Here is an 11923-nt window from a genome sequence, read left to right as displayed (position 1 = left end):
ATCACGTCGTCAACCTGTCAAATGTGCCACGTCTATGGCACGGACTGCGAATTCCCACCGTCTCCTCGCAGTGCAGGTCGAGCACCGCTCAACCCCGGAAAAGTCCAGAAATCCTATCGCACCCCTCAGTCAAACACGCCATGTCGACGGGAGCCTCTGGCATCAGCCAAGGTCCATGTCTCTGTACCTCAGAGCCAGGGTGGTGGCATAGGGGCATCGTGTTCTCCACCGACAAGCACGACGTCCAGCTCGGGCCCCAAAGTTGTGCTTGATCCGCACAACACCCATTTGATGCTGGCACTGGACAGTCCTGAAGACGAAGACAACTCGCACATCATTGGTCCAGCTGTTACAAATGACACTCAGGTGTTGGCTGACTATCTGAGTTCTGAGCCAAGCATCCACGAACGGATGATCCGTGTGGTGAAGCCTAGGCCAGGAGCTCAGGTGGGCCAGTTACCCCGTCCAACAATGGCCGGGGGTCTTCGGAAACCAGTCATCTTTACAGCAGTCCGAAAGCGTCCCTATGGTCTGTCACCGAGGCAGACGGCACCGTTGCAAAAATATCAGATTGTCGAAAAGATGCTGGAGCCGTGGACTTCGAAACTTATAGATCTGTAAGTTCTGGCGGTGTTGCTAATGTGCCCTTCACCTCCAGGCCATTGCCATGTCAATGGTGAAGCCGTGCTAGCAGAAGCAGAAGTGGGCGCTGAGAGTCGTTGCTGACCTGACCCGCGTAGTTACTTCCAAAAGGTCAACATATGTTTTCCGCTTCTGGACGAGGTTTCATTCAAACACCAGTTCAACACAGCCAGAGATAGAATATCGCCGGCGCTCTTGTCCGTGCTTTATGCCCACTCCATGATCTTTTGGAAAACCAGCCCAGAATTGCCCTCACAGTATTGCCCGGACTCTCGATTTATCTGGAACCAAGCCACAGAAACCTTATTTTCTGAACTCCATATTTCGCCGGGAATATCCACCATTATCGCCATTATCCTCAATGTGGGAGGGAGGCCAACTACTTCCATGATCATGAACGAGATCCAGCTCGGCGCCGCTGTATCACTTGCCCAGTCATTAGGGCTCAACAGAGACCCTGTGGACTGGAACATCTCCATGCCGGAGAAGTGTCTACGAATGAAGATATGGTGGGCACTCGTTGTTCATGACAAATGGTGAGTTTACCGCCGATAACAAGGTAGAACACAACTAACCTGAGGTGCAGGCTGAGCCTAGCCTATGGAACGCCACCCCAAATCAAGCGCTATCAGTACGACGTGCCGGATCCCTCATTGGAGTATCTCACCGGGAAAGACGCAAGCGAAGCTCAAATAGCGGCCGCTTCGGTCTTTATCGGTCTGGTCACTTTGACCGGGGTTCTCGATAAGTATCTGGAGCATGTCTACGACCTCAACCAGGGTCGAGACCAAGATAACAGCCAGACATCTCTTGACTTAGAGCTGAGCCTCGGTCAGTGGGAAGACTCCCTTAGCGACGATGTCAGGCGAATCATCACCCGCGGAAACAACCTACATATCCCCGGCGCGGCGAACCTGAGACTGGCTTATCTCTCAACTGTGTTACTCCGCAGGAGGATCGAGCTCGATATCGAGAAGCAGGAAGACGCTGTCCCTGGTGACGCACTTACCAACCGATACATCCAAGTTCGCCGCGCCGCGGAAGAGATTGTTCTCCTCGTGCAGGAACTGGAAGAGATCCATTTGAGCGACTTCTGGCTGCCGGTCAGTGCATTCGCATTCACATCAGCAATGACATTCCTCTTGCGATGCGCTCTGGAAACCGAGAACACCGCCGGTGGCTTGGCTCAGAGTGCATCCTTAAAGCTGGCAAAGAACCTGATCGACTCATTACAATCTCACCAACAAAACTCGGGATGGGATTTGGGTGATCTCTGCTTAGCTCAGTACGGCGAGGTTGTTGAGCGTTTGCAGACTGCCGACAGCCCTTCGGCAACGGTTCCGGAGTTTCAGCAACTGATGATGTCGTCGGATGTTCCCATGATTGATGAGCTATTTCCTAATCTATGGGATATGTTTTAATGTGGTTGATGAGCGATTTGACGCCTCAATGTATGATATTAGATGATAGGCATATGACTAATGACTGAGCTATTTCCTTCATTTCACGCTTAGTACTCACTCATTTCTTGAAGACTCCAACCAATACGAAGCATACCTGGCCGATGCTGAAAAAACTCGAGCTGAGTATAAGACCATCTGACTTAGTCTTCGAAGTTTTCCGTCTGCTTCCACCAAAAGTTGCACTCTTTCTCCGCCCACTTGTAGTCCAAAAACTCAGCCGAAGTCCCCAGACCAGATCCACCAGCACGCTCGTCGTTGCCCTCACCGAAGATCATTGTCTTCCCTACCTTTCTGCCTTCCTGGCCTGGAAAGGGTAGCCACTTAGGGCGACCATCAAACCTGCCCTTGATCCTGTTCGGGTCGCCATGAACAATGAAGGATGTTGCGTACGCGTGCATGAAGCCGGCAATCTCATCTTGCTTTGGTGAAATGGACCTGACCTCGGCATTGTAAGTCTGATAACGCATCTGGTCGCCGTGGTTGGCGCCGTATAGTGCCGTCTTATTCAAGGCCCAGTGGTAGAGGTACACGGGAGGGTCACTTGATGACTTGCTCCCCCAGATCGCAGTCTGACGAACGGGGCATGTGTACGCATAGTGACCGTACGCAGCTTCGGCGCGCTTGTACTGTGATCCAATATCAAGAGGTCGAGTCTCAACGTATTCCGAGTCAGGGTTCTTCGAAGGATCTGAGTAGAGTTTGTTCAAATCTGCTATATCCTTGTCCGAAAGTTGGGGCAAAAGTGTGCGGAAGAAATTGTCAAAGTCTTCAGAGGTTGATGCCATCTTGGGAACGTACATTGCTCCTTCATTATGGGCAGATCCTGTCAAGATTGGGACTTTGTTCCATTTTCCTGACTTCCATGCGTCGATTGGTCGCCTTGAAATGATGTCTCCGTCTAGCACCGGTTGCCAAGCCCATCGCACAGAAGGGTTGGATTGCTCATATATCTTCTGGCCAGACTCGATGATTGTGGAGGATGGCAGTGCTCGAAGACAGGGGAGTATCTCGTGCTCAGGTCTGTTACCGCAGCCGGTGAGTTCAAGGAACTCTTCGAAATGAGCTTCATTCAGCTTAGACTCAGGCGGATGCACAACTCGAGCAGTGTGGCCTCCCGAGTCCATGATGGCTTTATGGAAGAGAGTCTTCTTCTGGTTGACATCCATGATGAGATGCCCGATCTAAGTGATGTCAGCAACGGCCAACTTGGGAGGTATGTCAAACAAACTCCATGCGCCGCGGCGGATAACCCCATGATAGTCACATCATCAGGATCACCACCAAAAGCCGCGATATTCTTCTGAACCCATTCCAAAGCCACATACATGTCTTTCAGTCCGAGGTTAAGCAGACCCTCTTTCTTCGTCAGTGCACTGTTCATCCCACCGGCAACGCCAATTCGATATTGCATCGACACGCCGATCCAGGGTTCCTCAGACCACGCCAGCATAGACGGGGTATTATGCATCCGTGCAGCACCACGGTTGAAGGCCCCGCCAGGAATCATCACAGCAACGGGCAGCTTTTTGGCAGCGGCCGTGTGCCCCTTGGGTCGATACACATTGATCGTCAGACAGTCTTCGCTTTCCCAGTCAGGGCCGAGCCATTCGTCATCTGTGAAAGGAACAAGCTGCTTTCCCGGGCATCTACATGTCTGTTAGCATTTGAACTTCTCGAAGGATTGGGTTCAGAGTCACCTTGGACCAAGCTCAAATGCCTCCAGTGTTCCATTCCCAGACGGCACCGGGACTGCATGTCTGAATCTCAATTGTCCAACTGGAGGAAGTGCATATGGGATTCCCATGAAACCCTCCAGTGGTTCTGGGAATGTGCCGTCGGTCACAAGTCTGCCCGCAATAGTGCCTTGATTGATCGTGACCGAAGCTATTGAGCTGTACTTTGATGTAGTCGACTGGCTAGCTCCATTCTGCCCTGTCCAAAGATAGGCGCAAATCCCAGCAACGGCTAGCGGAAGACCCAATGTCAATCGCCAGTTGGGACCCTGGTTTGTCGTCTTCGACATCTCAAATATCTGACAAAAAACTATGAGTCGTTAAGTCCTTACACCAGATGATTCGACTTACATGTATCAGATCCAACAGACGTCTACACAAGAATGCGATGACTTATTATCTGCCTCAACGGATGCGGGAGTACGGCTTGATAGTTTGATGCCAGCCGCCAAGGGGCACGGTGCGGCCATCACTCGAGAAGATGCCGGCGGGATAAGCTGGGGAACCTCGCCGCGGGAAACTCTCGGGATCCCGAGTCGAGACGTGCCGCCGGCCCCACTCAAAGAAAGACGACTTCAACGTGGCCTAGATGAACGTGCTCGGGGAACGGATGCCGATCTGCCATGCAGAGAAATGCTGCCGCTTCCGAGCTTCGAGTTAAGCTTAACATCAACTCCGCTGATCTGCAGAATTGATGGAATGCACGTTCAAAGCGAATGGCCGTGTCTCCCAAGTCATATAGACACACCAATGCCAATGACTCACTTTTGGCTCTTCAAGACTCATCTAAATCATACACAAACGTGCATGATATTGATGTGACTTTTGTTCTCTTCACGTTGATGCGATTCTCTCAAGGGGCATCCCAAAATTTGATTTAGTTGCACTCATGTAACTAGAACCAGGCGATCAAAAACAAAAACAATTCAGAAACATCAAAATCCCGTAGCCAAAAACATGTCCTTTCCCATCGCGATGGCAGACTAGTTGCAAATGATCTCCCCGTTGCCACTCTGCGATGGCCAGCCGGGGCACTCAACACAAGCCCCATCAGCATTGGGGTTGAATTTGCGGCATTGGCGAACAAAGTCATCACCATCGATGCACTTTTCTCCTGATGCGCATTGCAACTAACGTTCATGTCAGTACGTGTTTCCGAACCCTGAGACGATTTGATGTGACTTACGTATGAGCCACGCCACCTGACTCTGTCTGTAGCAGCCCAGGTAAGTGCCTGATGGGGTTGATAGACGATGGGTGCTACCAGCTGTCAGTATGCCGCCGAAGTATCAAGTTGAGGATAAGAGCAAACTCACCCCAAGTGAATGGGTTGCTGCAAGGGTCTTCGGCTACTTTCTTGGTAGTCTCAAAGTCAAGCTCCTTGTCTCTACCATATTGGCAGGCACAGTAAGAGTGCAGATCAGCGACTGTTCTGTTTCGTATTCAAGTTAGCTATGGGCAAATTGGTGTTGATATAGCTAAGTACTTACACAGACGCAAGGAACAGAAGCCCAAGTGACTTAAGAAGCATTTTAGAAAGAGTGAGAAAGATCGTTGGTTTAAAGAGTGAAGTGAGACGAAAGCTCGATAGATGGTAAAGACAGCGATAAGGTGGTAGTGGATAGGTGGTGTGGCCCAGAAGACCTAGTACTCACACGGAGGACATGATTTATATACATCTTGTTTGAGTCGTTTTCAACTAGCAAGTCTGACAGAGACTATATCCCGCCGTGATGTTGCCGAATCCGTCGGAGTTCTCGTCGCAAGTCTGAGCTCGGCATCGACCGATCGTTCCCCAAAAGTAAATTAGATGAACGGAAAGCATGAAATATTGAGACCGAAAACTCTTCTCATGATCGGATGATTCGAGATGGATGAACTTATTCGAAGCACACAGACTGCCACCGCTTGAGGATCGAAAAGGAGATAACTCTGAGGCACAGTACGCCACCTGTTCTTTTCCAATGGAGTGCATAGATGGCAGCACGACTACCTCAATATCAGGGTAGCTCAATCATCAGATAAGAATCCACCTGGGAAGACAGGCCACTTCTGTGACTCTTTGTCTTGCCTAGAAGCTGAGGTTTTGTCTAGGGCCATATTGAAATGGGATATTTTTGGTTTCTTTGGTGATGATATTCAATACGTTTCAATAACAAGGATGCTAAGAGCATGTACCAGAAAGTTTTCTTTGTTTCGGCGGTGCTATTTTGCCACTATAACTATACATTTGCCGCCATTCATCTCATCAAAGCCATTGTTCTTGGCGTACCGAGCCGGCAAAGAGTGTCCGAAATCATCCTTTTCGAAGAGGATTTTCTGAATCTCGTCAACATGTACAACTATGTCTTGCGGCTCCTCTCCATCGCTTTCTTCTTCCGTGTTCCTCTGACTGTAGTGCATCCGATTGAAGACTCTGTCCATCTCGGCCCCAAGAACATCATCTCCCAGCTGGGTTTTGTTATTCCGGAGGTTGACGTGGACTTTGCGTAGACAGTACGCAAAGACGAAATCGTCATGCGGCGTGCAAGTCTTTACGTCCTTGATGGAAATGCTCAAACTGCCCTGTATGCCAGTCATGACCGCTCCGCCAGTCCCAGGGTCCGCGCCTAGTTTCACTGCACCGCCTTTCATCTTGCTCTCCCCATGCGAGATCTGGTGGGGACTCCTCGCGATCTTGATGCCCGTGACCATGTACAACACCTTCTTCCTGACGGTCAGCTTCTTGAAAAATGTCTCACTCGTGAGCAACTTTTGCACTGCTGCCGTCTGCACACTGGACTTGACGTAATCATGTTCCCTATCCGCTCCCAGGTCGAGAAATGTTGTCTCAAGCCGAGCTGCACTCCAAGATCGTGTGACATCGATCGATCTATTGATTGAACTCTCTGCAGAGGCTGCAGAGAGAAACTGACCAAAGACACCAATGTCGCCGATAGTTTCCATGGATCTTTCCTGGGACCAGTCGTTTTCAAAACGAACTTTAGCTGCATTTGCAGGGAACGGTCTAATCGGGGGCGCCAAAGGTCGGTGAGGTATAAGAGGGTCTTCGATGAGCTGGCCGAGTTGAATCTGGTCATCAGGCCTATATTGGGTATTGGGAATGATAAAGTATGCCTTGCGCTGGGCTATCTTCTTATTCGTCAACATCTTGGCGGACATGAGATTGGGACGATATGACTCTGTACGAAATTCAAAAGTAGGTAAGGTAAAGTATTAGGCAATGTTTTGCAGTGAAACCTGGATGGTGCTTCAGGACCTTCTTAGGATGTTGGCGCGTCACTTTATATTTCTTTGGATTCTTGCCGTGTATGTGACAAACGTAGACGAAGAACCTACAGTACTTAGGCGCGCGCGTCGAGGACTCCTCAGAAGAGTACGTGTGCCCGCACCAACCCACGATTCTCAATCCGATCAGCGGGTCACTCAATCCACATCTTTCCCGTTATCTGCTTCGTTGTCGCACCCGGAGCTCACAGAAGAGAAGATTAAAGATAGCTCTTTGGCCCGGGTTGGGGCTACCGGACCTAAGGGATGATACTCACCTACGGTGCCGCCGATGTGACTTTGTGGGCGCGCTGGAATTCGTGGTGGCCACTGCACTCAGGCGGGGTCGGCAGGTTGCAAGTACCCTATTACCAAGGGAACAGAGCGCCTTGCAGCCGCGCGCTTGTGTGGACGGGTCCGGCCGCAAATACGCAACGGCAAAGGTATCCAACAAAAATTGTATCGAAGACGTCAATAAAATGGAGTGTACATAAACGCAAGTAAAATTAGCCTGGCAACTGAAATGCTGTTATATCAATGGTCGATTGGCCGATGAGCCAAAGCTTATGAGTTCTGGTTCTGGATGGGATTCGCCAGATTCTGCCTGACCAAGTGGCCGCTGTATCTGCTTTGATGTTCTGATATACTTAGGTAGTCCGCTAATTGCTAATTACGGCTCATGACACTGGCAATTCGTCCGGAGCTACATGGTCTTCATCAATCAGTTTACAGTAGGCATGTAGCCTTTCGCAATTAAATAAGAACTTGACGCTACACACATACGTTTCTTGAAATCGACTTGAACTGTCGTACCCCCGTGCAGATGACAAACGTTAGATTTTGCTTTGGAAGCCAGAGCATTATGCAACAATCTTGTGAAGGAGAGATCTAAGGACCTTACTCTCAGGTACTTACGTCCAGGGCGAGTGTCAAGGGTGTTTCCAGTTGCTGTACGCAGTACCAACCGGGTAGTCAGTCCACATCAGCTGATTAACCCCTGGCTCTGACGAGCCGGCCATGCTGATTGGCAGAGTTGTAGTGTGATTGGCCTTTCAATGTTGTTGGTTGGGTCTGTCGGATGTTGACCACAGGTCCAACCAAAATGACGACCATTTGCCGCTTATCCTTTTCTTAAAATACAATTGAGCGGATATCCAGAAGTCTGTCGTACGTCTGTGGTCCGAGCAATGTCTCGGCCATTGCATGGTCGGTTGGGACCCTGAATACTTTACGTGTGTAGCCGTCGAATCACTGCTTATCTTGCCTCTGTCGTGGATGCCGATGACATGTAGGGACAGTATAATAAGACTACAGGTTAGGGAAATTGTGGTTATGCCCACGCCTTTTCCAAGCAGCTCAAGTTGGGCACTTCGCCCAGTCGATTGCCACCATTGCACGCATAAGCGTGTGAGCTAGCCCTTTACAGACTGTTCGAGATGCCTTATAAACCCAGTAATACCCTTTCCCCTTGTCGGTGTTTCCCGTCTTCTGCGCTGCCAGTCCCCACGCAACAGGATGCAGCATATCAGGTCGTGCCCCTTCAGACCGCAGTGGACGAACAACATGAGTAAAGAGTGAGACTTTCTCCAGCTGATGACAACAGATACTGCTTTCGTATACTCTACTTTTTCAACGGAGTAGCAGGTTGACAAAACTCTTTCTGCAGTGCGGGTTATTTGACGCTACCTTCGTCTCTTATATTCCGTTAATGTGTAATCTTTGGTAGTCTGGTTGTGTTTGGAGAAGCCGAGTGACTCTTAAGTGAGGTGGCTCGTGGCTCTTGGCCACCCCGCCAGACCTATCCCCCCACCCTCTCCCCCTTTACGGCTCAATAGGGTTGTCTCCCTTTCTGGAATAATAATCAGAACTTTACTAGTAATCGTTCTATCCTCAGGATACAGGCTAGATTGATGTTTATCTTCCACATATCGACCCATTCTACACTAGTCCTATAGCACAAAATCTATATAAGTACTTTCTTTAATTGCTACTTTAATTGCTACTTTAGTACTCATATCCTTTAAGATGCTTCGAGTAGAGCTTGTTTGCTTTTTCTATGATGTGTCGGATCGAATATTACGATGCCTTTCTGGTAGCATAATGATACTTGCGACAGGGCGCCACAGCCTGCCTTGAGAGGTTCTTGGCTGGGATAGTTTCTTTAGAACAACACTTCCAAGACGAATGACTTCATTACTCTGCAGTCGTCGTCGTGTGGTCTCTCGGCGTCACCGTGTACGACCTGATATATGGTCTTCTACAATACAAAGCTGAGAACTATTGGGATCGACAGTGATGTTTGACTCCTCAGAATTCATGAAAGATCCGAGAATGACTGCAAGAAACACCCGGATAAAGTCGAACATTTCATTTCACGGGCTGTGTTGGTGGTCATGTCACCAAAACTTTTACATTCGGCACTGAATGCTATTCAAATCTAAATCGATGAAAGTCGTAATGATTAATCTTATCAAAGTTCATGTGGTAACAGTATGATTATCTTGAAGATTCAGTCACGCCTATGAATAGCTTTCATTGTCGTATTGCAACGTTCACAATCACATTCAATCATATTCCGCGGCCATGCCCCCAAAAAGCTCCCACGTGGCCGGTGTAGACAGATTTGCGTCGTGACTCGGCTTCATTGGATTGATCGTGAGTGGTGTACTCTAGTAAGATGACCACTTCAGGTTCACCATCCCTCATCTTTCCGCGGCACTTCCTACTAAATTGATTATCTTCTCCCCCGAAACTGTTTCTCCCATGTCTGGAGTCGTTCAAACGGCCCTTGTTAAGTCCAGCGTTCCTTGGAATTCAACACAGTTGCTAGCTTTCGCATAACTCCAGATCCCTCAGTGCTAGTGGGTCAAGTTTTCATCGAGACTTCGGGGGTTCAATGGTCTCTCCAGGCTTGGTAGCCGAAATGGCGACGAACCTCCAGCGACCCTTGCCCCGGTAACTCTCCACACCAGCGACGGTGTTGATGAAGTAGCGCTCGAGGCCAAAGGCCTTGATGAAGATGTAAGGGATAATTCCAAGGAGGAAGAACAGACGGCACAGCGGGCGGATGTTCTCGGAGAAATCGCGAACCTCAACATCCACAAAGCCCGCTTCCTCCATCAGCTGCCTGAAAACGCCCGGATGTGACCGGTCGTTTGTCGGCATGGCGGCATACTCGTTGATTTTGCGCATGTTATCGGCCATGACTTCCGGAGAATCCTCGATGAACTCATGGTCGTACTCAAAGTTGGCGAGATGGCCGCCGGGCTTAAGCAGTCGGAAGAAGCCCGCCAGAACAGTCTCCGGGTCCGTGGCATGAACAAGGGTCTCCATGGTGTAGATGCCATCAAACGACTCGCTTGCCAGCGACTCTAAGTGGTGGTAATCCCTCCTGTTGACAGTCACCTGGTTCTCGAGACCAGCCTTTTTGATGGTCTTCCTCGCCCTCTCTACATGGCGCTGGATGACATCGAACGCCTCGATTCGGAGGCCATGCTTGCTGGCGAGGTGTTTTGCAACATGACCATTTCCGCAGCCAGCATCCAAAACCGTTGATCCTTCAGGCAAGTTCAGGACGTCAGCCATTTTGTCCTCCATGGCCCGTAGGCCGCGACTAAGGGGGAAGGGGAAGTAGGTGTCATTATCCCAATAGCCGAAGTGCCGTGTTCCTCCCAGAACCAGGCGATAGCCGATACGGGACTCGAGCGACGAGTAGTAGGATTGCAGCCCCGGGTTAGAGTTGATGAGAGGCTCCATCTCTGTGGTTGCGGTGGAGGAGGCCATTATGGGTCCGATGCGACTTCGAAGTGACGGGAAGATCAATCGCGGGGGCGGGTCTGACGTCTTCCACAACTTTGTATGCCGTAGGCTTGAAATGATTCTCAGGGCAAGACAAATGTTTTGAGACAAAAAACAAAGGCCGCAGAAAGATTGAAGGGGGAGAAAGAGATTCAAGATGCAGCCTGATGGCGGAACGGGATGGGGAGTCGCAACGAGTGAGAATGGGTGGGCTGGACGACAGGCGGCTGTCTGCGCCGTGCGGTCGTATCCGCGCCGTCGCTAGTTCGCTCGTTAAGAGACGTGCTTTGCTTACCTACGCGGGTAGGGGGGGGGGGGGGTTCCAACAGTGTTCAATTTCTTTGTCGTACTTGCAAACTCTGTTGGGACTCCATCCTTATATAAGCAGCATGCTTCCACTATATACAGATTCTCGAGTGTCAGTTCTGCTCGATATTTTCCAAGTCTTCCTGTGTTTTGCCCAAAATACTGTTCTGAATCCCTGATTTTCTGACGTTCAAAGTGGTTATATGCGTTCAGGATGAGACCACACTGGAGAAAGACGCATAGAGGAAGGTACGTAAGGAATGCTCAACAGATCCTAATGACCCTGGCCCGTAAAGTACTATTTTCGGTAGGGGATTGTACAGCTTGAGGCACCATACACACACACTGAATGAGCAGTGTTGAAACCAGCCCCCTCCCCCCCTTCCTTCCCTCGCAGGTAGGGTCTGGGCTTTCCTTCGTTGCCTACTAGTGATAGTAACCTATATCATTTTTGCGTTGCTAAGTACCTACCCATATATAGGCCTTTTGAGGGCCAGATTGGTAGTCGCGTCGGGGACCACCAGTGAGTACCTGGTGCTATATTGGTTTTCTTTTTTTTTGTCTTCTTAAATTCGGAAGGATGTTCCAGATCTCTTATTTCACTAGGTCACGATTTCCAACTCGGAGATGACTCGGAATATGCCGGACTTAAAGGAGGCTCCCATTCAATGGTTTCCAACCCTCTCAATGTAATGTGAGTAACCAGGGCAAGGT

The 11923-nt window shown here is 49.8% G+C and overlaps 5 protein-coding genes across 5 annotated transcripts; 1 reads left to right on the top strand and 4 right to left on the bottom strand.

Annotated features, from left to right (window-relative positions):
- Window positions 1–21: 21 nt before the first annotated feature.
- On the top strand, window positions 22–2063 carry CCOS01_09124 (fungal specific transcription factor domain-containing protein; the record flags this gene model as incomplete). Its single annotated transcript, XM_060457284.1, has 3 exons — window positions 22–617; window positions 741–1178; window positions 1229–2063. The coding sequence occupies 3 exons, from the start codon at window positions 22–24 to the stop codon at window positions 2061–2063; spliced, it is 1869 nt and encodes a 622-aa protein (XP_060311984.1).
- A 182-nt stretch (window positions 2064–2245) lies between these two features.
- On the bottom strand, window positions 2246–4128 carry CCOS01_09123 (carboxylesterase; the record flags this gene model as incomplete). The annotated part of the gene is made up of 3 exons (XM_060457283.1): window positions 2246–3286; window positions 3334–3751; window positions 3803–4128. 3 exons carry the CDS (start codon window positions 4126–4128, stop codon window positions 2246–2248), a joined length of 1785 nt encoding a protein of 594 aa, XP_060311983.1.
- A 693-nt stretch (window positions 4129–4821) lies between these two features.
- CCOS01_09122 (uncharacterized protein) lies at window positions 4822–5369 on the bottom strand (the record flags this gene model as incomplete). Its single annotated transcript, XM_060457282.1, has 4 exons — window positions 4822–4968; window positions 5025–5098; window positions 5155–5270; window positions 5329–5369. The coding sequence occupies 4 exons, from the start codon at window positions 5367–5369 to the stop codon at window positions 4822–4824; spliced, it is 378 nt and encodes a 125-aa protein (XP_060311982.1).
- A 674-nt stretch (window positions 5370–6043) lies between these two features.
- Window positions 6044–7000, bottom strand: CCOS01_09121 (uncharacterized protein; the record flags this gene model as incomplete). The annotated part of the gene is made up of 1 exon (XM_060457281.1): window positions 6044–7000. The coding sequence occupies one exon, from the start codon at window positions 6998–7000 to the stop codon at window positions 6044–6046; it is 957 nt and encodes a 318-aa protein (XP_060311981.1).
- Window positions 7001–9979: 2979 nt separating this feature from the next.
- Window positions 9980–10888, bottom strand: CCOS01_09120 (uncharacterized protein; the record flags this gene model as incomplete). The annotated part of the gene is made up of 1 exon (XM_060457280.1): window positions 9980–10888. The coding sequence occupies one exon, from the start codon at window positions 10886–10888 to the stop codon at window positions 9980–9982; it is 909 nt and encodes a 302-aa protein (XP_060311980.1).
- Window positions 10889–11923: the final 1035 nt, after the last annotated feature.

This window comes from Colletotrichum costaricense, assembly GCF_030867565.1.
Source record: "Colletotrichum costaricense strain IMI 309622 chromosome Unknown Scaffold_9.1, whole genome shotgun sequence".
Classification (NCBI taxonomy): domain Eukaryota; kingdom Fungi; phylum Ascomycota; class Sordariomycetes; order Glomerellales; family Glomerellaceae; genus Colletotrichum; species Colletotrichum costaricense.
The sequence above is the reverse complement of the archived record's forward strand: the minus strand, read 5'-3'. Positions and strand labels throughout refer to the sequence as shown.